The following is a 27,112-nucleotide window of genomic DNA, read 5'->3' as shown; positions in this document are numbered from 1 at the left end:
GCACGTGGAAAACACGGGGTTGTGTTTCTAAGCGCTCTGACTGCCGGGGAAAGTTGGAACGGGAGTAGGAGGCTGAGGGCCAGGGGAGCCGGCGCCGCTATCGGGCCCGCCGAGCTGCAGGTGACGCTGCCTCGGGCCGATAACGGGGGGTGACCCTGCCCGGCCTCCCGCCCGCGGGGCTGCGGACAGCTGGCGGCAGCCACGAAGGCCGCCCCGGCAGCGGCCGGGGCTCGTTCCGCTCTCGTACTCCCGGGGAGGCGGCTCCCGAGCGCGGGGAAAGCCCCCGGGCCGAGGCGGCGGCGGAGACCCGGGCGCCCCCCGCGCGGCGGCCGCCGAGCCGCCATCTTGCGGCCGCTCCCTCCCTCCCCCGGCCGCGCCGCCGCGCAGCCCCGGCCTGCCCGGGGTCCGCCCGGAGCCCGCCCGCCCGCGGCGCTCCGCCGGCTGCGGGGCTGTCGCTGGCGGGGCGGGCCGGGGCGGGCCAGACCTCCTCTCCCTGGCCTCGGTACCGGCGGCCTCGGCCTTAGAGGGTTCTGAGTTTGGCAGAGCACAAACCCTCCCCACGCACCCCGGTGCGGAGGCGCCTACCGAAAGCTGAGTAGGTAAGCTGCCCGCTCCTTTCCCCGGCTTCTGGCGCTGTTTTCTGCTGAGGCAGCTGTCACGCAGGGCAGTGCTGCCGGTTTTTTATCTTTGACTGAAATGCCGTGTGCTCCTAGCTGGGGTGACCATGGGAAGAGAGCAGTGATGGGCCGGGAAGGGGCAGGTGAGAGGCGTTGGTTTTGTGTTAGCTCTCTGGCTGCAAGTCAATGGATTTTACATCCCACTTTGGCAAGTGGTGCAAGTGAGGTGCTTTTAAAGGGTGCTGGCAAGAAAATGTTATCTACCTTTTGAAAAATGTTTTGCTATGTACTTCAGAAGTATATATCTATTTGTTGACAAGCCCCAATGTCAGCTTAAGCGAAAATTACGTGGAGGTATATTTTTCATTCATTTTCTGAGTTGACATTCGGTGCCGCTGGCAGCTCTTGCTTCATTTGGTCTTGTCTGAGCTGCACTGCCAAAGTTTTGCGGAGCTTGAAGCGCTGCTGTGAGCTGTGCCAGCCGTGTGCTCCGGACAGGCCTCAGCATCCCCAGGTGCCCAGGGCGTGCGGCTGCTGCACAGCCAGGGGCTTTCCGCAATGGCATCCTGGGAGAAGGATGGCAAAGGAAATGTGATAGTGAAAAACAACTGGCATTGTCCGGGTTTCCAGATATAGGTGGCACAATTCTTGTGCTAATTGCTGTTGCTGTATTGTTCTCTCTCTCTGTTTTCTTAGCCCAATAAAGAGAAAAGTAAAAATTGTGGTTAACTTGCAAAAATTAGGAACTGCAGTAATCACTTCTTCCCACTTAACTTTTATCATTTTATCTCCCTGAAGTTGCTTCCTCTTTGACTTAACAAATTTTTGCATGAAAGTGCATGTAGTACACACTTATCTTAGCTGAGAATGGGGTCGTAGAGCTGCTACGAGTGGTAACTCTTCCTACCCTGATTCCATTATAATTTTCCTGAGTAAAATAATGTGTCATCCTTTTGTTCAAGTAGGAGAGTTTCTGCATTGCATTTAACTAGGTCATGTTGTGGGATATAATTTATGAGCAATGTGCACGGTCTTGCCAGTGTCACCATATTATCCTGAGAGTGCTTATCAGTTGGAAGCTTAAAAGTGAGAGACCAGAGGGGAGATACACATTGAAGTTATCTCTTTTATTGACTCATGCTGTCTTTGACTTTCATTAGAAAAAGAAGATGAAAGGGGTTTTCCCCTCCTTTGGTGAAGGAGACAGTTTCTCTATTTCTGTACTCGGAGAGGAACCTGATGTTGCTTAACTCACAGCTGCTGGAGAATTGAGTTTCTGGTCTGGTGAATTTTAAGAATTTACAAATATTGACAACCTACAAGCGAAATATTTTGTGGGAAGTTTAAACTGCACTTGTTATTTGCTCTGTGTCTATTGTTGGTCTTCATACAAGGCTTCCTCTCGTGCAAGCTGACAGTCTGGCTGCAAGCAGCTATGCTTGCCTGGCACAGTTGACAGCAGATAGGGCAGCATTATTGCTAAAAGCTGTGTCTGTATTGGCCTCCAGCTCCCAAAAATGCAGCTGTGGCTGAGTTCTCAAGGATTCAAATCTCAATCCTCAATCCCTGAAGGGATAACTGCAAATCATATGTTCTATGGAGTCAAAGCGAAGTGCTTTCCCTCGCAACTGTATTATATTTCCTTATTTTAGTGTCATTTGTCTGGTTAGTTTGCTACATATACTATGAGAACAAACTAATTTCTGTGTCGAATATATCAGGTTTTGGGTTTGCATGATGTCATTACCTCTGATTTCAGTAAGAACTGTGAATTGAAAATAATTTCACTCTTTTGAGATGCTAGTTTGGGATAAGCCTGAGGTGTAACAAGGCTGTATATTAAATCTGTGATTAGTCATTACATAATCTCACAACAGTTATATAAATGTCTGTATCCTATAGAGCAAAGAGGGCTGAGATGCACTCACTGTGTTAAGCAGAATGCAAAAGCTTGCATTTCTGGAAAACACTGCTTGGCCATAGATGCTCTGTGTTAAATATGAAGGGTTTGGGATGTGCATGGCTCTTGAGCTGAAGAGATGATTCACTCTCAAAGCCCTCTGGGGAGTGCCAGGAGCAGCTTTTACTGTAATAGAGTTCTTCTCTTTGAAACTCTTGTGGTTTACCAAAAATTTGTCCTATATGACTTGACAGGCTCCCTTGTAATGAAGTTGAAGGTAGGCTGAAGGAAGGCTGCAGGAATCTATGTCTGTCTGTCTGTCTGTCTATCTATCTATCTCTCTATCTATCTCGCTTACAGATGATGGTTAGAGTTGTGTGGGTGTGTATCCATGTCAGTTTTGATCAAGTGAGGAAGATAAGGGATTTACATTTTGTACCAATTTTGTGAAGAGAAATAATGATTTTTATATAGAAAGAAGAGAGGCTTGTCATTAGCCTTGAATAGGAAAGCACAGGAGAAGGAATGCTAGAATTTAGGGATAGATGCAGTTGGAGTACACTCCCACTACAGATCAAATGTTGCATTTGGTTAAAAAAGTTTCAGCTGTATCTTATTGCTGAAGAAAAATACCTTGAGAGAGCAGTGAGTAGGTTGAACACATTGTGCTGCTGGGAGCCTTACCTCTGTGCAGTGCTGTAAGCTTGGAGAATTTGACATGGGGCTGTGCTGAAAACCTGCTTTTTACCTTACAGCTAGTGTAGAATGTTGCTGATTTCTTTCAAGAATTCAGTGTTGGAAATCTGTCTCTGGTCCTCTTTTGAACATTTTACAAATTCCAACAACATCCTTAAGTTTTTTAGTAGAAGAAATGGTTTGTTGTTTGCTTCATTTCTTGCAAGTCTTCCCATTGTTCTGTAGCAAATAATACATTGAGTTCCTGGTCCAAATAAATCTAAGCTAATTCATCATCTATTATATAAGAAAGTAAAGCCTTTAAAATAAGCCCTACTTGGAGTGAGACTCATTTTCCTTGGGAGAAGGGATAGCCAAGGCTACTAGACAGATCTGGATGATGCAGCAGCTCAGTCCAGATGAATTACCAGAGCATCATAGAAGTGCTTACCAAAAGCCTCAGGCATAAATAAGTCATGAGTCAAAGAGTTGAAGCTTGTGAATATTTATATGCTGGATGCCAGGGTGTGAAACAGACCTTACAAGACCTCACCTTTGCACTGACTTGATTTACTTGCTTATTTACGTGGCTGCTGTGTTTTGTGTTCCTTGTGGATAGGATAGAAAGAGGCTGGGAAGACTCTTAAACCAGTTGCTAATTTGCACAGATTGTGCCATACAAAGCATTGCTTGGGACTTGGCAATTTTGACTTTACTTTAAATACCTTAGGGGATACCTTAAATAGCTTAGGGGGAATCTGCTCACCTTTGCCTTAGTTTCTATCCCTACAAGTGAGGTAAGTCATCTTGACTTCCTAAATAAAGTACTTCAGGATTTAGTCATGTCAGAACTTTATGTGCATCAGTTACCTGATGGACTGCACAGGTTTCAGAGCTATATTGCCAAAGCCATATCTGTTTCTGGCAGGACCTTGCTATTGACCAATGAATATTTGTGTTTGATATCCACTCTCCTCATCTGATTTGCAGACTTTACGTGTCTGCTTGCATATAGAACCTGTGGTGTTGTAATCAGCCCTTCCAAAGGCAATTGCTGCTACCAAGTGAGGAAAGGGGTCAGCAGATATTTCTGTTGTACATAAATGCTTCATGCATGCTTAAATTTCCCTGGTCCAGACCTAAAGAATTGTATGTAGAAATATGGGTCAGGTATAGTGCAATGAATTAAATCACTGGCTGCTGTGTCATCTGTGGATTCTTTGCTAACTGAAAAGTCTGTCATTAGCACACAATATTGAAATGTTGGGAGAGGTCCAAGTTGCACGAAGCAAGGTACAAACTTCAAGGGTGATATGATAATTTAAACTCTAAATTTTTCTGGAAGGTAAAGAGGACCTTGCCAAATGTTTTTGTACCAGAGTGGAGAAGCTTTGATTCTTCATCACATTTATCTTTCTTTCATGATGATCAGTTCTTGTAGGGGCTATTCCTGTTGTCCATTCTGTAATAATTTAAGAGGGCATAAGCTTGTACTTAAAGGAATAAAGTTAATAAGTGTACTTTTGTTCCTTTTACAGATGAGATCATTTCACACTCTTCTTTTGGAAGAGGTGATCAGAGGAAATGGATAGCTATTCAGACTTCACTGCAAAGAACCTCTCACCTTCAGCTAACATGTCTCTTTCTTTGCCTGGACAAGCTGGACTCAATACCACCGGCGATCCCCCTTCTATGTCAATAAGCAGGCTTTTCCCAGCCCTGTTGGAATGCTTTGGAATCATTCTTTGTGGCTACATAGCTGGAAGAGCCAACATTATCACATCAACTCAGGCCAAAGGACTGGGAAATTTTGTGTCCCGTTTTGCACTCCCGGCTTTACTGTTCAAAAACATGGTGGTACTTAATTTTTCAAATGTGAATTGGTCCTTCCTGTACAGTGTTTTAATTGCCAAAGCTGCTGTGTTTTTTTTAGTCTGTGTTTTAACGTTGTTAGTAGCCAGTCCTGAGAACCGATTTAGCAAAGCAGGTTTGTTCCCTATTTTTGCTACACAAAGCAATGACTTTGCACTGGGATATCCAATAGGTGAGTGTGTTTTCTTCTTTAAAATTATTGTCACTGTTCTAGGCATGTTTGCTTTTATGTTTCCATAATTTGAAATTGACTTCTGAATTGAAGTTCCACGCAATTGAAATAATTTCTGAAGTGCCTCTCAAATTCTCTTTGAGACTGCTCATCATCTAGGAAAGATTAAACCAAAAAAAGAGAGCAAGTTGGTTCTAGCAAAACAAAAAACAAGATGTTTGATTACAGAATTGAAAATACAATTACAAAGGCAATGTCAAGCATGCAATTCCAGATTATATGTAACAAGTAGATCCATATTTTAGATTACTTTAGGAGTTAACAGTATCTTTCTCATTATTCCAAGGCAGCATGTTTAGGAGAATTCACAATATTTCTTATTCTCTTCAAATTTGCTTGATGTGTATAAAATTTAGACAAATGCAATTGCATACTTTCTTAAAATGAAAATACTGTGTTTCCCTCGGTTGTATTTCCTGAGATTTATTCCTCTTGAATGAAATCAGAAGTATGCCACAAATGGGGCTGTGAGAATTATATCTTTGTTTGTTGGTATGCATTTTAGATGCCAATTAGAGTTTCTCTTTTTTTAAATTTATGTGTTTTGGTGGGTCTCTGAATGTATTGCCATTGTATCCTGGTTAAAACATTCTTTCAGCTTTTACTTTCTTGTAAGACTGCATATTTCTTCAGGTACTCCATGATTTATAAGATATGATTTATATTTTTTATGTATGATATTGACAAAATCTACGCCATTTAGAGCTTTACTGTAATAGTTACTGCAACAGAAACATTGTAGGCTCTTGAGGTTTATTTCCTCTTGTCCTTTCCCTTCTCCCATCCCCAAATTTTCACTGGCTTTGGGTTCATGCTGTCACCTGTGCAAACTTTTTGCTATTAGTAAAATATTACCCAAGCTTCTCTGAAGTGTTTGCAGAAATGGACAACAAAGAATGCCTTGCTGTTTTTATGTGGTAGAGGTAGTGTTTTGAACAAAGCCTGATCTTTTAATGAAAAAATATTTTTAAATGCTGTAGCAGTGGAAATTTGTAAAGGAAAAAAATCAATATTGGCAAATTACACACTAAACCAACACTATTTAAAAAGGCATTTTGAACTCTCTTAATCATTCCTGAGTCTTCATCCCATGTAATTTCTTTAATACATTACTATTATTATGTATTATTTCTTTATTATGCTCTTTTTTCCTGTTTGAAAAGATTTGCACATAGCAAAATCAAAATGTGGGTCAAATTTTTGAAGCTTATTACTGTTTTTCTGTTATCATGGTTTTGATAGTTCTAGATTAAAAAGTGATGTTGGGGTGAAAAAGAACCAGCTGGCAGAGAGGTTTGTTAGCACACCCCTGATGTAGTCAGAATTACTATGATAAAAAGCTTTGGGTTTTTAATTGCAGGGTAATATGATACAAGTCTGACAAACAGATTCAGGTGTTCTCTAGAGCTGTGTGTTAAAGCACAGGTGTACAGAGGTGCTGTGTGGGTGGCAGTCACTGTGACTTTAATCATACTCATTGTATTAGGCATGGACAACTAGTGTATGATTTAGATGTACTTCTGAGCAGTTGGGACATGGAAGAATTTATTTTTTTTAAAAACCAAAGTATATTTGATTACAGTTTTTTGTTACAATCAGCAAGCAGGCACCGTGATTTAAATAAAAGGAAAACTTTTAATCAGTATAGAAGTTGTGGATTATTTTTACTGTGCTAAGGATTCTTTAAGACTGATGTCTTATTTTTTTTCCACCCATTGACTCAGTAATCTAACTCAATTTTTTGTACCCAGTAAAATGCATTCTAGCCTCATACATGAATTAAAGTACATATAGACCTTAAGTTATTGTCTTAAGTATGCAGATTCACTTTACCAGAATGTAAAGGTTTTTAAAATCTTTCACTCAGACATTAATTACACGTGACTTGGGTGGAGTTGTGTTTGAGTGACATGGGCATTCTGTATAAAGCAATATAAAATATCAGTCTCACGTTTGAGGTTTCAGGAAAAAAACTGTTTGCATAAAAAGTGTCCAGCATGTTTAAAGTGGTTTTGATTAGCAGGTTGTGTTTAGTGCTTAAAACTGACTTGTTCAATGCAGTAACTAACCCCAAACTTGGTACTTCTGTTCAGCAGTCTATTTAGGATTTTATACAGGTAGTTCTTCTACATGTACTTTAATAATGGCCTGTAAAAGTAAAAATGCCTTTGGTGCCTTTTTTATATATATAAGAAATCAGCTAGTTGAGAATGTCAGCTTATTTGCTGTAAAGAGGAGACTGTTCAAAAGTGAGTGCTGATTTAGCATTTGGAAGTTCCTGTCATTCCAGAGGCTTTAATAATACAAAGGTAAAACTCTGTGGATTTTGAGAAATGTAGTCACGAGGAAAAACTTTTTCAGAAAAGGTTAATAATGTTGTTATTAATAATTATGAATTGCATAGTATAGATCTAATACATATTATTTGTAAGAATTATTATAAAATTAACTATATATATGTACTATAATTGACATACTATTAAGAACTATAGCATATTATTGATAATTACTAATAACAAAAAGTTATTAAATATAACAATTATAAGTCAGGTAAAAGAGAACATTCTACTTTTAAAGCATTGGGGGGTTTTTTAATTCACATTAGAATTGAATCTTTTATATGTTTCCAAAACATTTTCATTATTTTTGAAGTGCCTTTAGTACAAACTTGAAACAAGCAATTCTTCTTTGACTCAGAAATATGTAGTAGTAATGAAGGCAAAAGCTTATGATTTGGAGTTCCTTGAGGGACCATAACTACAGCAAGTAACTCTTGTCCTAAGTAGTCCCAGAGAATGAACCAATAATTATGTCAGAAAATTTTTTCCCAGTTGTTGCTTTGTTGTGTTGTAATGAATCAATGTAGAAAGATCACACCTGGCTTACCCATTGAGAACTGATTAAACTCCAAAGAACTGAGACTCCCTTAAGATGGGAAGCAACTTGTATCCTGCAAAGGTGCCTTTAATTCTCCCCAACTGTCATGTTTCTGGGGAGGAAAAGCGAGTCAGAAATAAAGCCAAAATTTTTCCAGCATTTGGGATGACTCAAAGGAAACATAGAATTGTTACTTTGTTTTCTTTCTTTTTTTCTGTTTATGGTGGCTAATTGTAGGAGGATTAATAGCATTGGATAATCAATCTTTGGTCTTTAATGTGTTCTTTAGATAACTGTATAACTGTTGCCTAATATGATAGGACATACTTCTCCTCCTGCATTATCTTATATTGATTGTTATTGATTACTTCAGTTCCTTCCGGAGGAAACTTAAATAATTTTCTTTAGTTTTCAGAGAGCAAAATTTAATTTCAGTATTTCAATGTATTTTTCTGCTGAAGTGTTATCACTCATAACTCTTCATTTTCTGTCTTCTAGTTGAAGCTTTATATCAAAACACTTACCCAGAGTATCTCCAGTACATTTACCTAGTGGCGCCAATATCTCTTATGATGCTAAACCCCCTGGGGTTTATCTTCTGTGAAATCCAGAAGTGGAGGAATAATCGCACTGTGTCACAGAGCAAAATCAAAATAGTGGGCCTAGCACTCCTCCGAGTTTTGCAGAACCCAATTGTATTCATGGTCTTCATAGGAATTGCCTCAAATTTTATTCTTGGCCAGAAAATTCCTGAATACCTTGAAAACTTCCTTGATGGACTGGGCAGTTCATTTTCTGGCTCTGCACTTTTTTACCTTGGACTGACCATGGTGGGACAAACGAAGAAACTGACAAAGGGTATGTTTGTTGCACTGATCCTTCTCATCACAGCCAAACTGTAAGTTCAGTTTATGTATTTTTATACTTCTGTTCTCTAGATGTTTTAAGCTCTGAATACCCTGGTCAGATGGCTTTTCTCTCAAAAACATTATGTTAATAGTACATTTCACTCCCAGAATTTGAGTGAGTCCTTCCCAAACTCTTTGATAAAATACAGCTGTTAATTTTTAAAGGAAATTTAATAGAAACCTGTTGTCAAGCTCTGCAGAGAAAGAAATTCAGAGTTGCTGTGCCTTCATGGACTGCCTACAGGCCATCTGTCGTGAATTGGGTATTTGGGGAATTAGTAGCTTAAATCAAAATTTACTGAATAAATAGATAGTAGTGAGTTTAAATATATTAGATTAGTATTTTTATTTTATTTGGCTTAAACAATGCATCTCCAAATTAGTTGTTTCTCCTTACTTTATCTATAAGTCTTTGAAACTATACTGGAAGAGCATAAAAATGGTCACTTTATGCTCTAAAACTGCTTGACTTTTAAGCATGAATAAATGCCAAGTTCTGTTTAGAACTTGTACTATCATAATCTTCCCTTGAATATATTTCAGGGAATATTTATTTATTTGATATAAAATATTTTATTTCCTACAGAACTACAATTAACTTAATAGAATGTTTGGGTTTTAAGTTTCTATTGTAAAATTTGAAGGTGCATTTCAGTATCAAGTACAACTAACCCTCAAAGCTAAAGACCTAGTCTGTAAACCAGCTTAATGACAAATTTTGTAATGAAAAAAAGTGTGAAAAACACTGGGTTTTAATGTTACCACTTTGTTTACTGTAGGGCTATGTAAGATTTACACTGAGTCTATGTGAGATCTGGGCTATTGCTGAAATAGCCTTGATGTCACTGGTTTGCTGGCCAGAACTTTTGGCATGGGATACTTAAGCTTGAGTCCTTATTATATTTCAGACAGCTTGCACAAAGGTGGACTGAATTTCGGAGCTGCTGACTGCTTATAGCTACTATTACTGTAACAGCTGTAAATTGAGAGAGTTTTTAATGTTTGGCATTCTAAATTTGAAGTTTGTACAAAGAATGTGTCTACACAGTCAGGGAAGCTGCTTCTACGCCCGAGTTTGTTGATATGTTTGTCCTTCTTATTTTAATGTAATTTGTGATGGAAGATTTTTAAGCAGCTGGGAAATATTTTGATAACAATAGAAGCAATCATTCAAAGTGATGTCAGTATTTTGCTTTTCATAAGTAGTATTCAAAGCCTTAAATTTCCTTTTTATTCATTTTCTGGGTAAAGAAAAGTCTATTGTAGGTTGAGTAATATTTTTTCAATTGCTTTTTCCCCTTTTCTTTCAGGCTCATGTTGCCATTTCTCTGCAGAGAGATGGTGGAGCTCTTGGACAAGACTGACAACGTGGTCAATCACACCAGTTTATCAAACTATGCATTTCTTTATGGAGTTTTTCCAGCAGCACCTGGTGTCGCAATATTTGCAAGTCAATTTAACATGGAAGTAGGAATTGTATGTAGTTAAACTTTTCCAAATATGTCCTAACTTTGAGCCTAACTTCTTTGATTAAATAAAAAAATAAGTAGGCTTGAAGAATTTGCTTTTCTGAACTATAGATACCTTAGAATTACTTGTACTCCCAGGATCTTTCCTGATGTCTTAAGTGTCTTGATAGTCCTCATCCTTTTTTTTTTTCATTTGTGACTCTAGTAGAAAGAGATAGGATAACTTCAGATATAAGGAATTTGTATCTCTCTTGTTTTTTGGGGTTGTGTTTTAGTCTGGTTTTTTCCAACGATTTTATCTTTGAGATGTTTTTGTAGGGGAAAAAATAAATTATGTTACTGACTTCAGTAAGAATAGTGTCACAGCTGAAAATTTATGAAAGATCTTAAGCTTTAACTGATTCATTGTGCTGCCCTTCAGTTAAATCTTGTGATAGAAAGCATTTTACTTTATATGTACGTAGTAGAGGATACCTTTTTGACTTAAAAAAAATTTTAGAATTGTTTCTTCCACTTGAAGTGACATTAACACACTTTTGTTGATTTTCATTGTTTTTAATGGTTTCTATTTTGGAGTTGTTTAGATGTATTTTTTTTTAAGAAAAAAGTATAATAAAAGTAAATCTTGCAAGATAGAATTTTAAACTCTGGAAATTTCTTTAAAGCAGAGTCTCTAGTATGAGTAACAACTCAAATTTCCATCACTGTGCAAATTGTAGAAAGTAGAAAGACAATGAGAAGCCAAACTAGAAATCACTTGTAAATATATATGGTTTCTTCTCATGAATTAGTGCATATTAATATTTGCATAGCTACATGTTTTTTTTTTTAGTTACTTATTGTGTGAATTTTTACATCCACAAGCAAATTGTGGCAGTGTAAATTTACCCCTGGACAGCAGTTATTAGTTTATTTGATGCCCATGAAAAAGCTAGACATCTGCAGTAGGAGACTCAACTCCTGCTATTTCAGAAGCTTGTTAAAATTTTCAGTTTAGCTCTGTGTATAAACCAGATACTTTCTGGCTCAAATTCTAAATAATTTGTTATTGAAACAACTCATTATTTTTGAAAGTTCTAGATATGTTTATTTCAAAGATCCAATTTTGCCAGTTGTTGTATTCCTGAAAGCAGATTATTTACCTTGAGATGCAATTGACTTGGTTGTTGTTTCTGTTTGACTCTTGGCAGATTACCTCAGGCATGGTGATCAGCACGTTTGTGTCTGCCCCCATCATGTATGTTTCTGCCTGGCTGCTGACCATCCCTTCCATGGACCCCAACCCCCTGGCAGCTGCCCTGCAGAACGTCAGCTTTGACATCAGCATCATCAGCCTCATCTCCCTGGTACGCGCTGCGCTCCGGCTCAGGGCAGCCCGGCTGTGTCACTGCAGGAGCTGTGCTTCCTCATCTCACCCTCGGCATCCTCAGCACAGGGCAGGAAGGAGTTCAACAACCTGAGTAGGCAGTGGGGCTGCTGCAAAGCTGCACTGTACAGAAAGATGAGTGACTGAATTAGAGCGTTTAGTGCAGAGCTTGAGAGGGTTTTTGTTAGGTTTGTTTTAATAACAGGGTGTGGGGGAATTCAAGTTCTAGCTTACACCACAGAGAGTAGTTACATCAAGCCAAGTGGGGTGCTTGGATATCACAGTAATGAAGGCTGTGTACAAACTTCAGCTCCAGAAATGTCAGTGCATATTTGTTTAATGAAGTCTTAATGAGCATTAATGAAATAGTTTAACCTGAAAAATTTATGTTTATCAAATTCCTTTACTAGAAATTATTTTCTTAAAACTGAATTGATAATCCAGAAGTCCAATGTGCATTTTGGTTTTGTTTTATAGAAAGTACAGATGGTATGATTACTTTATTTGCTTTTTAAAAATAAAAACATGCAGATTGGAAGGAGTTGGAATTTTCTGAAGTTGTTGTCTCACTGAAGTCCTCTTATCTTGAAACTGCCTAAAGGGAAGCCAGAAGTGAATGCTACCTCTTGCTGGTCAGATAATTTTGGGAGATTCAGGAGATGTGGGTGGGGATTTTAAATTCTAAATTGCCAGGCTACACTGTGGTCATTTGTGTCCTGAGGAACTAACAGGTTTCTGCATGCTCCAGGCAAGTGCTTGGTCTTTACTGGAAATACTTCACCAACATGAGAGCACCAAGATGCTTTTTCTGACCACAGCTGCTGAGGCAAAGGGGCTGGCAGCATATTGTAGCAGTCATGTTGCTAAGATCTGTTGTATATTTAATTTCACCATCATCTGCCAGAATACTCATCTTCTTCTTTTGGGTTTTGTTTTATTTTTAAATTAATTTTTCTTCTTGTATGTTACAGACCTGGTCTCTTACTGTTGTTGTTCTGAGTAAGAAATACAAACAGATTCCTCATATGATTACAACAAATCTACTTGTTGCTCAGGTCAGTAGTAAGGAGAATGCTGTTGTGTGAGGTTAGGGTTTAAGTTTTTAACAATTTTGGAAGTTTGATTTTTACAGTGAGATTTTTATAGCAAACTGTGGACGGCAGGTGAATTTAATGTGTGACTTGTCTAAATAATTTCAGTGCTGTGAAATACACCCTTGAAGAAAATGATAGTTAATGTGGGCACTGTGATTCCTGAACAGAACTATAAACAATCAGAACAGAGCGTGGCTTCTGAGATGTTTTCTTAGTTATTGCTCAGTACTGTTGAGAGCACTTGTGTTTCAATGATGCCCATCTGAAGCAATACCAGGAGCAGCAGCCTGTGTTTGACTCTATAGTAACCCTATTCAAGGAGCTAAATAGAAAAATAATCCCTGTGCTGGTTTATGTCCCTGAAGCTCTTGCAGAGAGATCAGCAGGTGAAAGTGCTGTGCAAGGATGTGTGGGAATGTATGGCTGCTGGCTAGGGAAGGCTAAAGCCAAGTGGCTCTGGATTAATTTTAATTGTTATTTAATCTGAGAGAGCACTAAAGAGTACATGCTCCTTATTCTCTTGAAGTCAGCTGCACAACTGGAACAGCCTGTGCTTCTATAACATCTGTGTGGTAGTGCTTTCTGAAGTGTTCTGTAGTTGTTTGGTTTTTTTTAATCTGATCACGGAGTCACATCTAAAAATGTCATGTGTGATAACTGCAGGTGCTTCTGTTCTGTACCAACAAAGCTAGCTAAGATGAACTTAAAAAAATAGAACTATTTTGTTACAGTTTCCACAATACTTCACCCTATCTTTTCAGATTCCTTCAGTGTTAAAATTATCATATATGCAATATCACTGTGTGACAACTGGTGTAATTCTTGGCTGAACCAATACCAATTAATCTCAGTTTCATGTGCAAATAATTTTAGGTAAATGGTTTGTACTTGCCAAAACCATCACCATTTACTTACTATAAGGGATATAAAGTTGGGGTTTTACCTGATTTGCCTTACTCGTAGTTTATATGAGCTGTATACATGCTGTCAAACACCCCTCCTGAAAATAAGGTAGCATAGTTAAGTGACACAGCTGTAATACTGAATTTATTGTGGCAGTACTTTACTACTAAATGAAGTATCCAGTTCATAAAATCACTCTCCAGTGCATCTGGGGGTGGAGTTTAAAGCTTACTGCAGTTATATAGCTCTCTGTTTAGTTTGGGGGGTTTTTTTGTCATTCTGCTTTCCCAGTTTGAATGATGGTATCTTACTTTTCTTTCCAGTTTATTGCTTGCATTGGAATGGTGGCATGGAATTTCACTGTTAAAGAGAAGGACATCACCATCCAGATCCTTGTATTTATATTCCTCTACAGCTCACTTTACAGCACCTACCTATGGACAGGTATGATTTTCCTAGGCAGGGCCAAGGTAGTGAAATGAAAGATTAATGTCCTGAAATAATGTTAATTATATTCTACAGAGTACTTGTTCCTTTTCACTAGTTTGTATTTCTACAAATGGGCATACCTGGAAGTTGTGCTGAGGTTTAGTGTTAGGCACTGCTGCTGCTGCTGGAAGCTTCTGCTGAGTCTGGCTGGTGTGTGACAAGAGACAAGAACCTACACTCAAGGCAGAAATAGAGCCTACTCTCAACTACAATTAGAGTGAATTTGGGGGGTTGCCCTTCAGCTAGTCAAAGTGTTAATGATGCTTTTTAATGCAGCGTTTAAGGTTTAATTATTCAGCATTAAGTACATTTAAAAACTGGTGCAACAAAAAAAAAATAGAAAATACAGAATGAAGGAAAAAACCCAAGTAGCTTTAACATCTCTTTCCCCTGGAAATTGTTTGTAAAAAAAATATGTGTGCATAAGATTAATGCAGGAATTGAAACAGAAAGAATTGAAAGATGCTTCAATAAGCTTGGGGAACCTTACATATGTGATTAAAAGAAAAGAGACTTTGAGTATTCAAGATATTTTTGTCCAGAATCTATGGATTTAATTCCTGTGGTGTTTTTCTGGAGTGAGTTGTATTTGTTTAGCTGGAGTACATAGCTCATGATTGGTGGGGTCTAATATAAATACCAGCTTTGCTTCCACATGAGAATGTTGCTGGGCTGTGCTGAGGTGTGAGTAGGCTAGGCAGTTCCAGAAGATACTCCTGAAAGAGTTAGGTAAAAACATGCAAAACTTTCTAGTTAAATTTATCATTGACTTTACAAAGGACTAGTCAGTTTTTGCAGAAATGTTATAACTGAATACAACACTATTTGTTGGTTGCTAAAGAGTGTTGGGATAGAAAACTGCTGTTAATACCTAAAGAAATTAGTTACTTGTATCTTAAATGTTCTTATGACATCTTTTTTACTCTAGTGAACCTTTCTTATCATTTAGAAGTGAATATTTAATATAAAATGTCCTGGAATTTTTTCAATGTTTCACTATTAACATGATTTTTTAAGCAATGGGTATTTCTAATTGACTTTCTCAGAGTACGATCAGACAAATTATTTTGTAATGCTTAAAGGTCAAAGAAGAATATCTTAAGCTGTTGAGCTGGTCACATCATAGAGTTTCTAGGCTCTGTACTTACCAATTCCCTTTTCAATAATAAACAAGGCATTTATTTTGGTTTTCTTTTGGGTTTGCTTTTTTTAGGTTTTCTATCTTTTTCTTTATTTCTGTTGAAGAAGAGAGAAACAGTGAAGATTCCCATTGGGTTTATCATCGTAGCTGGATGGGGGTAAGTGAATTCAAATGCTTCCCTGCTGAATTAGTAGAGCATGATAAATATGTAATGTACTTCCTATTTTGTTCTTTCAGAGTCCCAACAGTTCTGGTAGGAATCTTACTAATTGTTGGTGAACGTAACAACACCAGTATTGACTCGGCCTTTTTCTATGGAAAGCATCAGGTAGGAACGTGTTCTGTCCTCAGCACTTCACACTTCTGCCATGCTACCTGTGCAAGTAGCTTTCAGCCAAAGTGCAGACTACTGTAATGAAAGTATCCTTGTAGAATGCTTATAGATTGATACAAAATGTATTTCTGTCATGAGCCACCAGGAACATTTGCTTGGAGAAGGACCTTCATGTTTAGGCTGCTATGACTAAGGAAAAAAGGGAGTAGGCTTCTTAAAGAAAAAACTTAGGAGTGGTAATAAATTACAGAGCCCTTTTCCTGATGACTAATTTGTATTCTAGCCTGATAGTTATCTAAAATTGTTGTTATCCAGTATCTAATTAATGGCTTTTGGTCTGTAATAGATAGGATATGCATCACCTGTGTAGCAGTAACTGCTTGCACTATGGTAGGCTTCTCAGCACAATCATAGGTTGAAATACCCTGAACTACCATTTTTACCAGCAAATAGTTCCTCTTATCAGCGGATATAGAGTGTATTAGCATTTGTCATCTTTTCTCCCTCTCTGTCTTGTGGACAGAGAGTCCATGAGTCCAGGATTGTTCATGTGACACTTTCACAAGTACTAAATAGCCTCCGAGTGGATTCTGGGTATCAGTGCAGGTGATTAGAAGGAAAGGCTAATTAATAGGGTGCTCCCCATTGGCTAAAGAATGTAAATTAGAGCACATTCCTCTTTGGAGTGAAAAGGTACCTGAGCAGAACTTAACCCAGAACACTGGTGATCCTGAGAGGAAGGGGGAAGACAATGAGGGGATGTTTTTGGATTGGGAAACAGAGGTCCACACAGGGGTCCACACTTTAAAAAACAAACAAAAAAGCTCAATTACTCAGGCAAGGAAAATTAGTCTCTTTCAGTGCTATGAGATGCAAGAGCAGTAAATATAGGAAATATACTCTTGTTCAGATTCATTTGTAAGTGTATTTAGAAAAGTACAGAAGTTAGAAAGACATATGCAACTATTTTCCTATATTTAAGTGCACTTTCTTTGCTTTCTTAACAGATAATTACCACGGCAGTGGTTCTGTTCATCAGTATATTGATGTCAGGTGTCTCACTGATGTGCATGAACAGAAGTAGGCGAGGGTCCAGCTATGGGGTGTTGAACCCATACTCACCACGTAGCTCAATGGAGGAGGTTGAAGTGGAAGGGAGTGGGCAGAATCATACTTCAGCCACTATGACTCAGTCTTCTCCAGAATCTTCTGCACAATCTTCTCCAGAATCTTCTGCACAGTCTTCTCCAAGATCTTCTGCACAGACATCTGAAGAAAAAGGTAGACACAATATATTTGTATAAAGAATAACCGGCTTAGGGTGCTATAAACTAATATTTCAAATGTAATTCTGACCTGGGAAGGACAGTTTACAGTTTCAAGTGTTAGATTAGGACAGAAGAAAATCTAGATATAACTGCCCGAGTATTTAGGTTTGTGTTCCTAAAGTTTGATTGTTACCATTGTAAGAGTTGGGTAAGTGAACAAGAAGAAAAGCCTGTGGATGATTTTTGTGTAAGTAGTAATACCTTGATAAGGATGTGATAAATGCAGCCCACTAGGCATCTTAGATTGTTTACCTACTAAATTGTCTCACAGAGATTAAATGCCAACAGAAACACTCAGTGTGTTTCTAATCCTTTTATGTATGTAGCCTTTTTGATCACCTCCTAGTTTTTTGCGTGTTACTAAAAGTGCTTCTGTTGTTTCAATGGTGGTAGTGTTATGTTAAACTATTAGTATTAGTGACCCATTTACCCTCTCAACAAACTGGAAAAATTAAGTCTTTCTTCTCCTTTTGGGTTATTTTTCAGCATAGTAGTTAAAGCTGCATAGAATATATTGTTACACTTGGAAAATGAATTATGGTAGTGAAGGAAGCTAACTATCCTATTACTGTATATATTTAATAGGTTGCTGTTCTTGTCAAACAACTAATGGTGAATTATCATGTGCTAAAGACAGCAAAGCAGTGTCAGATGCTGTTGAAAGCAAGATTCCTCCAATTGAGACAGGTAAAGCAGTAGTATCTCCTTGTTTTAATACTACAGGCACTTCCTCAACATCTATGTGTTATTCTCACAAAGAAACTGTTGGAGCTATTGTTCCCTTGACTTCACCTGGATAGCTGATATTTTGTATTAAATTGAATTATTAGGTAGTGTTATAGCTGTTTGTTCTCTTCTGCTCATAGTTGTTTGTAGTCTTTCAGTGCTCAAGATGGACAGTTGTTTTTGGATGTCACTTTTTTACCACAAAGATATTTTGGTGTATTCTGAGCATTCAGACTTTACCTCTCCATTGTTGTCTTGTTTGGATGCTGGCAAGTTGAATGCATAACCCTACTTTGCATCAAGCTTTTAACATAAACTACTTTTTTACATCCTCATATTCACATATTGCATCTTTTAAAAAGCCTTTGTTGTAATCTGGCACAGGTTTTGAACACTAAATAAGATCTAGAGGAGCAAGTGCTTACTGCAAATTAGATTAAATGTCCATGCTGCTGTGTACTATTCATGTCTAGAGAAGAGAGATGGAGAAAATGGACTAAGAGGGCCTTAGGAGTCACTAAAATAGAAAAAAAAGGATTGAACTGACTGTTGAACACCTGTCTGGAAACTGCATGCCCAGTGCATTCTCACTGCACATCTGTGCCAGTAATCAAAGCTGGCTGCCAGTACAACTTGGCTCTTTTTCCTATTTCTTTTCTTGTTTTCATGCATTCTTAACAAGGAGATCATATCCTTATGCTTTGTTTGCATGCAGCATAAATTTCACTAAATCTAAATATTTCACACTGAAGCATACTTCAGTTATGTCTCATCTCACAAAATGCTCCCTTTCTGCCTATTGCCAACTATTTTATTTATTAAGTAATTCAGACAAGCACCATAAGAATGTCTTCAAGAATAGAGGAAGGCCAATTTAATTTTCTTATCCTAAAAGATAAGGTAGAAAATACCTTTTGGTTGAGTGGAAATTATTTCAACCTCCTGAGTGAACACTTCAAAACTATAAATCAGTAAAAGCAAATTGTAATGCATACACTTGTGTAACCTTGGCTGCAATAATTACTAATTCTTCTATTATCTCACTGAACTGCTTCGAGTCACCTGGTACCAATTCCTGTGTATGGCCTTGCCAGGAAGTTTTTCACTGCCATCTAGAGGAAGATACTCAGAATTTCTTAGAACTCTGTAGCTGGAAGACAAGCATCCATTCTCATTGCGTTTGACTCCTTTCATTGGTAGAATTATGATCATGTTCTGATATACTGTGTTAAAAATACAGTCACAGACCTGAAATAAATATGATTTTCTGTCTGATGTAGAGGTAAACAACACTGAGATGCAGAGTAAAAACATTAGAGCTGACAGTATATTTGATTTTTTTCAGAAATAAATTTAAAATTTAAAAACTGTTCAAGGAAATATTTTTTCATTATTTTCATTACTTCTAATAGTGTTTTCTCAATGTTAACCACACATTCGGTTTGAATTAAATCTTTGAGAGAAAAATTCTGTTGGAAAAGCTTTTATCAATTTAGGAGCACACGTCAACTTCAGCTGTTTCATTTGAGAGTAGATGTCTGAACAGGTTATTGTCAAAGCCAATATTAAATTTTGTGTGTGTCACTTCAGTAGGGTTACTTAACAAGGTAATTTGACTCAGCAAGTTACATGAACAAGTTTGTTCATGGAGTTCTGAAGATAGAAGGCTAATGAAGAATTTCTGGTTTGTTTTCCAGTGGATCAGTGTGTGACTCACTGCAGTGCTCAGACGTGTGTGTTGGCTCAGGAAGAACAGCTTCTACAGACTGGAGACAAGCAGCTGGCCAGACATGGGCTGCTGTGCTTACTTCTTATTGTTGGCCTATTTGCTGTAAATATTCTTTCTCCCCATGTTAACTATTTGAGGTAGAATGATTTTTAGGAAAGCTGTGTAGACAATCCAGTAAAAATCTTCCAGTTGCTTAAGTAACAATTCATTAAATAAAACAGAGGCTATATTTTGCTTCCTTATTGGAAGAGGGATGCCATACAGTTAATTTTTCTGTGCCATATCATAAATTAAATGCAAGTTAAGATTGATGATGTTGAGCAAGATACTGGAGAACCCAAAAGGGGAAAAAAAAGTGAAGTTATATCATTATATCATTCATCACTACTGCCCTTCTTCCCAGTATTCTCAAGAATTGGTCTTCTTCCCTAGACAATTACCAATTAAAAATATAAACTGAATTCTTCTTCTGGAAGAGACTACAAAAATTGTTCTATCTGATCAGGCTTATACTGGGACCTGAATTTCTCTGAGGTGTTAAAAAATAATCTTAAGATTATTTTAAATGGGAAAATGCAATTTTGTTGGTTTTAGTGGTGTTTGGAGCAGCATTGCTAAGTTAGTGTTGCCACTCATCATTACTGACTCCAAGATGTGTTGGTGTTTGCTCCTATGTACAAGTGTGAAATACCAGAATGTAATGTGTTGGGGATATATTTTTAATTTTTAACTGTGACAAAGGCAAGAAACTTTTCTCTGAATGTAATGCTCAGTTGAGTTTCTTGTGGATGTCAGTTGGGAGAAGCATTTTTATTTGAAATGGAAAATACTGTGGCACAAATATATAATACTACAAAGCAGGACAGTGCAGCACAACAGTGTGGGTTAGTAGCTACTGCTTTTGCTTTTCAAGTTCTGTTAAATTACAAAATGAAATGTTTCCCTCTCAAATTTCCTATATCAAGTATTTCATGCTAGTATTTTTTGGCATCTTTTAAAGGATACCCCAACTGTCAACCTATATTTTAGCTGTATCTGAATGATTATGTAGATACTATGAAATAAGATGAGTTACTTTAAAGAATTAGCCTTTGCACTCAAATGGGTTAACTTTGGAGGTTTACTCCTTCTCTCAGGCATCTCAAGTAGCTGAAGTGGTATGTGCTTCACCTTAACATAATCCTAACTCTGCAAGAAATATGTAGAAAGCACTGGCCTCAGCTAAGCAGCCTTAAGACAAACACTGCAAATCTGTCTGGGCTCATATTGGCTGTGTTATGTTGAAAACCTAAGTATGCTTGAGGCAAGTTCCTTACATAAACATGTAAAGAACTCTTACCTTGCCGTGTTTTGTGTTGTTATGTTTAAAACAGCCAAGGTTCCCCCTCCTGCCAAGCTATTAAACCTAACCGAGATGATGTTTTAAGGTGTTTATTCCCTCTTACTTCTCTCTATCTGAATAAGGAGACCATGAACACTGTGCAAGAATTATTAGCATGTGAGGAGAAGAAAGCTTTTGATTTTTAACAGTTAGGTTACATTTGTGTGTTTGTTGTTTTTCTATTTTCTTTACAGAATCTCTCCAGTTGCTTGTGGTGGCTGTTCAACCAAGAGCCTGGAAGGCTGTATGTGGAACTGCAATTCTTCTGTGCTGTGTTTAATTTTGGTCAGGTACTTACCAATGTTTGTTCTGAAAATGGCCATGTTGGTGGGTGTTGCTGCAGATAACACACATCTTTTATGACCATGGACACTTTCAAAAGTGCAAGTGACAATTGAATGCCAAATGCTCATGGAAACTGATGAGGAATTTAGCCTTATTTGTACCAAAGCTTCCCTGGTGTCTCTTCTGTGGAGTTTTGCAAGGCAGCTCCATGGGTGCTGTCTCTGTAAGGTTTAAATGATATCTCTGGTTTCAGTGACTGCTCCATAGCAAAGATCTGAAGATGGATGTTGGTTCTGACTGCACCTGGCCTGGTTCAGTGCTCCTGACACCAGGCAGCTTTGGCACCTGTGAAGGTGAAAGCCAGGCAGTGTCAATACACACAACAGAGGAACATTTTACACAGCCATGGCACGTGTGCCTACAGGATGCACTGCAGTAATGATAGTTGTATATAAAAGCTGCACAGAAAAATGAATTAATTAGAGAGCATTCTAGCACTTACAGTAAGTCTGTTCTTTCCTTTGCATTAACAAAGACAGATTCAATACCTGGCTGTGTAAGGTTACCAGTTATCCCAAAGTGTCAAGTGGCATGTCACAGCATTAGTTTTACTCAACTATTTCTTGAAGGTTTTATATGATGGTATTGATATGTCTTTCTAAGGTCCAAATGAAAAATCAAAGCAGAAACAAAATGCGTTTTGAATGATACTTAGAAAAGAGGGATACTTTGCACGTATACATGAAATGTATTTGGTACTGAGTTTATAATTTCTGTCCTATAGAAACCAAAGCTTTTGCTTCATGTTACTTTTTCTTATTTTTTTTTTCTGCAGGGCTTCATTTGCTTTGGTATTTTTGGCTTAGATAAGCATTTAATCATTCTGCCATTCAAGCGAAGGTAAATAGATTCTTTGCACTTACACCTATAAACCTGATTATTACTAATAATCGTTTTTGAAGGGAGTTGAGTTTTCAGTGCTGCAGTATTTGGTTTCTTATTTCATTAATCTTCCAAATTTCTTTTCTCTCCCACTTGTCGAGAGATTGTTCTGCCATCCTAATGACACTTTCAGAAACCTAAGTCCTGCAGGCTCCCTAGAGGTGAAATTTTTGCCAAATGAAGGCTCTTCAGAAATAATTTCAGCTGATAAACTAAAACTTAGATCTGGATGCTGAATCAGAATGTGTCTTCACTGCTTTAAAGCGCTGTGTTCATAACCCCATGCCAGTAGTTTGTGTTGCCAGGCCCTTCCACAGTGCAGGAGTGAGTTGTAAAAGCTGCCTTTACTTTAGAGCTGACTGGCTGCCCTGTGAATCCAGCAGCTGGAGCTGGCTCCCAGCTACTCTCTGACTTTCCTTCTGCCCAAGCCTGGAATAACACCTCTGTGTTCAAAAGCCATACAAATATATTAGGAAGATTATATGTAAAGTATTGGGCACAAAAAGGGGTGGTGATAGGCTTCCTGGGAGGTCCATTGTGTTATTTGCAGTTTCCCAAAAAAATGCCTCTGCTTGATTTGCTGTCTTGAATTTTTCTTTTTTTTGTGTATGTGTTTTGTAGGCTTGAGTTTTTCTGGGGTGGAAGAGAAGCAGCAGGGCACACAGATGCCTCAGTGCCTGAGGAGATCAGGATGACCTGTCAACAGTTTGTTCGTTATCATAGAGATCACTGTGTCAAAAGTATTGTCAAAGGCAGAAGGTAAGGTCCTTCCCTGCACATATAACCTGTTACAGAGCACATAGCTCATCTGCTGAAAACAATGAAATACAGATAATTTTGTGGGTGATTCTGTTGTATTTATTCAAACCTCAAGATAAGGATTAGAAATTTAACTGTAACAGAAATGTTTCTAGCCTCACGCTGAAACATTGGGGAACAACTTATGATATTATCCCACCTAGGTTTTAAATAAATTATTAAAAGTTTTATATCACTAAGGGATTTCTCCAGATTTTGCATTTAACTAGAGTTCAGGGGATAAAATCTTTCTAAAAAATGTATACCACAACAGCTGTAGAAATGCATTAAGACCCTTTGTTTGTTTGGTTTGGTTTGGTTTTGTTTGTTTTGGTTTTGTTTGTTTTGTTTTGTAGAGTAAGACACTGTCCATAGTTGTAACTAAATGTTTACTAATATGTAGCTTTTATAGGAGGCAAAACTGTTGCAACTGATTTTAGTGTGTACTGAGAGGCCACTTAACATGTGAGATTATAGTGGCTTTAGGACTTTGATGGCTTCTGAGTTTATATCATTTCTTTTACTCATACCTCTAACGAAGCCTAAACTTCAATTTATGAAACCAGTGAAGATTTCAGAGGCAAATTATGTTACCTAAATCAAGGATTATGCCTTCAAATATGTGTAGGTAGATGAGAAGAAAAAAGCAGACAGAAGCAGCAGGAACAAGGAAAAGATTCTGCCTTTATTTAAATATATGAAATGGAGACATGAATTGTTCTAAAAGGACACTTTGAGTGTTCTTGTAATATAAGCTTATAAGTAAGACTACCTAGGCAGGATAGGGTGGTCTTTTAATGGTGAGGTAGTCCAAAGCCATATTGCAGAACTGTTCTAGACAGCATCATGTGATTTTGTTCAGTCTCTTCAGAAGTCAGTAATGTCCCATAAGAAAGATGTATCAGAAAATGCCTTGTGAAATAGAACAGGTTTTACAGCTGTTTTTCCTATGCCTCTGCTGCTATTGTGGTTTCCTAGGCTTAGGGCTGTTCATTTAGTTGTACTTTGTGGTTTTTATTATTTATACCCACATGAGAATACATGAAATTATGACATTTGTTGCCTTATTGTTGTAATACTGTGTTTGTGCAGAACTTGGTTCATGTCTTATTTCCCCTTATGAATTAAAACAATGCATTTGTCTTGTAATTTTAAATATTCATCTAACTTGATCCTATCCATTTTGATTTAAATGTGCTGTGACTGACATGTTGTAACCATGGATTTTAATTTATTTTCATTTTTGCATCTGTTAATAGATGTTAACACTTGCTCTGTGTTACTGCTGCTTTTAACTTTAAAAAAAATTAGGGAAAAAATGCTGTCTTTTAGCTCTTAATCAGTTCTAGAAACCCTGTCCTTGGGTACCACATAATAGATCTTAGATAACCAGAAACATTCATTGCTGCAGGTTAATTTTTGCATGGTATGTCTGCTGCAACTAGGCAGATAATAGCATCATTGCCTCATAAATTAGTTTTAAAAATAGTCTTGTTGTAAAGGTTTTGTTTATTCTTAGTACTGCATGTGTGGTCAATATTTAACAGGATATGCAAGTTATAAATGGGCTTTGTTTACAATATGTATAATCAGTTAGTGTCTGTTTAAAAGTGTTCAGAAATTATGAAAAGAATTAAAATTCAAACAGAATCTCTGTTGCTGGGGTTAGGTTGCTTTCAGGTCAGATATTTTGTTGCAGAAAGGGTTATGGTAAGAAGTACATGGGAAGTAAGTATCCAAGAAATAGAATTACATTGTGTTAGTTTTCAGAGAGAATGCTACTGATGTCCACTGAATTTTATTTGCAATTTAGATTTCATTTAGAAGCCTAAAACAATGTCCATATTACTTCTCATTGAAATGTCTGTAGGAAAAGGTAGTGAATACTGGCATGTCCCAAATATACAAAACTTGCAAATTCTTTTCTAACATGCTCTTAACTATCATGATGTCTCTCCTTGTTTCCTGCTGTTTTTCCTTGCCTTTCCCCATCGTGCAGTGGTGATACCAGATTTACAGAACATGTGGGTGAATCATTCCTTTGACATACAGGTGTGGTGCCAAGATCTCCACTGGCATCTTCTTTGGCTGTGACCTGGTGAGCTGGCTGCTGCAGGTCGGCCTTGCCTCTGACCGCGGGGAGGCCGTGGTGTACGGGGACAGGCTGCTGAGGGGCGGCGTGCTGCAGCACATCACCAACGAGCTGGAGTTCCGCGATGAGTACCTCTACTACCGCTTCGTCCCCAGGAAATCACCCCCACCTGACAGCCACTGAGCTGGGCAGGCAAGGCACTGCTAGCTGGGGTGAGTGTCACCACCTCTTCTGCCTTCACTACTGAAATTGGAAATATTTCTCGGAGAACTGTGTTATTCTCCCTTGTAACATTAAGAGATGTGGTTCTACTCGTGTCTATTCTGAAGAAAATGGTAGAAAGTTATATTTAGTCAACGTTCCAACCAGAATGCTACTAAACAAAACCAGATGCTCTGGATTTAGAATGTTTTTTCCATTTTGAGCAAAACAAATTTTACTAAATGGTATGTGTCACTGTTGTATTTTAGAAGCATTATTACTGCAGCTTTAATACTGAGGCCACAGCAAGGAAAAAAAACCCCATGAAAGGTATTTTTCATGTTGCTGGATGTTTTAGTGTGATGAAGTATTGATGCCTGTTTATAGTCAGGCTTCCCCTTGACTTCACAGAAGTAGGATTTCTTCTGTCATACCTCAGTTTTTACTACTCTGCTCTTGTCTAACACCAGGAACATTTTCGAGCTGCTTACACCTGAGATCGGTTGGGTTTTTTCCTCCCTTAAAGCTAAAATACTCCAATTAAAAAGACAGAATTACTATGACAATGTTTCCAATATCAGGGGATTAAAGCTGGGCAAATACCAAGTGGAATAAGTAATAAGTCATGGTTTTGTACAAATCTACCAAATCTTAAAACCGTGGAAATATTCAGTGCTCTCCCAAAATAGGAAATTATATAATGGATTAAACAATTTATTCTGAAATTTTGCCTTATGGTGGTAGAGACAGCTTTATCAAGAGAAGATTTTTACATTCTGAAATTAGCCTTTACAGTTTAAATCAGAAGTGCCACCCTCAAATAAAGATTTCATGGAAGCCTTGGTTACATGTGCAAGTCAAGACAAAATTATTTTTCAAATCTTCAAACTTCTAACATTAAATTAATGACTTTTAAATCTAATATATAAAGAGTCCTAAGTGAACATCTGGATTAGGGTTTAGAGTAGCTAAACTTCCTAGATTTTTGCTGATTGCCTAACACAGGTTTCTATTAAACCTCAGGTATCCTCCTACAAGTTAATTTAGTGTCACTCAGATTCCTGTGCACTAAGGGCAGAATCTGAGGACCTGTGTGTCTTCTGCAATATTTTGAAAAGGGTAAAGACAAGGGTGTTGTATCTGATAGCCATTATGCTGCCCTTTTAAAACTGCAAGAATAGCATTTATATGTCCACATAAAAATTTTATGTAGTGAGGGAAAGAAATCCAGGTATTAAAAATTATTTGCTCAAGCATATTAATAAATCTTCTCACCCTTTTTAAAAAAAAGTCTTTCCCTTCTTTTTTCCCAGTTTTTAAAGTACATGGATTTTAATTACAGCTACTTTTGCATCTATTTTGTATTAAGAATTAAAAGTCATTTTAGTAGCATAAGCTACTATTCAACAAGCAGTTGATTTATAGTTGCTATAATTTCCTGCAAGACATAAATTGAAAAAAGAATTCCTTTGACTGTCAGTCTGGTTGCAGTGTGCACAAAAACATAACATCCTGCTGCTTATGTATGCTGTACAACCTGGTATATTTTAATGTTTTCCACCACAAGATAATTGATGTTTGTATCAGGCTGTGGACACAAAGGAAAATGTTTGTGTATTTCCATTATGAATGTTGAAGACAGCTGCATCAAATATTTTGGAATAATTAGATATATGTGACTTAAGAGCAGAAACTGCAAGTATGTCTGGCTTCTAAATACTGCAACTTGTCAATAAATCTATTTGATTTCAGA

General features: G+C 37.7%; 1 protein-coding gene across 2 annotated transcripts; it reads left to right on the top strand.

Moving 5' to 3' along the window:
- The first annotated feature begins 453 nt into the window (after positions 1-453).
- Positions 454-27,112, top strand: GPR155 (G protein-coupled receptor 155). 2 transcript variants are annotated; one of them, XM_063162165.1, is made up of 16 exons: positions 454-599; positions 4,731-5,236; positions 8,672-9,071; positions 10,392-10,557; positions 11,741-11,896; positions 12,888-12,971; positions 14,237-14,357; positions 15,616-15,700; positions 15,781-15,871; positions 16,885-17,158; positions 17,791-17,892; positions 19,629-19,762; positions 21,236-21,331; positions 22,162-22,226; positions 22,890-23,027; positions 25,119-27,112. In XM_063162165.1, exons 2-16 carry the CDS (start codon positions 4,777-4,779, stop codon positions 25,339-25,341), a joined length of 2,595 nt encoding a protein of 864 aa, XP_063018235.1. In that variant the 5' UTR covers positions 454-599; positions 4,731-4,776; the 3' UTR covers positions 25,342-27,112. The 2 variants fall into 2 exon arrangements, with proteins under 2 accessions (XP_063018235.1, XP_063018236.1); XM_063162166.1 differs by having other exon boundaries at positions 25,066-25,201.

Source organism: Melospiza melodia, chromosome 8, assembly GCF_035770615.1.
Source record: "Melospiza melodia melodia isolate bMelMel2 chromosome 8, bMelMel2.pri, whole genome shotgun sequence".
In the NCBI taxonomy this organism is placed as follows: Eukaryota; Metazoa; Chordata; class Aves; order Passeriformes; family Passerellidae; genus Melospiza; species Melospiza melodia.
This window is presented reverse-complemented; position numbering and strand designations above follow the sequence as displayed.

What these genes read in the sequence shown, in the direction of transcription:
- GPR155 (XM_063162165.1), top strand. Translation starts at nt 4,777, where the DNA reads ATGGATAGCTATTCAGACTTCACTGCAAAGAACCTCTCACCTTCAGCT. An exon ending in TTAACATGGAAGTAGGAATT is followed by an intron (nt 10,558 to 11,740) that starts GTATGTAGTTAA and finishes GACTCTTGGCAG; the next exon opens with ATTACCTCAGGCATGGTGAT. An exon ending in CAGCACCTACCTATGGACAG is followed by an intron (nt 14,358 to 15,615) that starts GTATGATTTTCC and finishes TGCTTTTTTTAG; the next exon opens with GTTTTCTATCTTTTTCTTTA.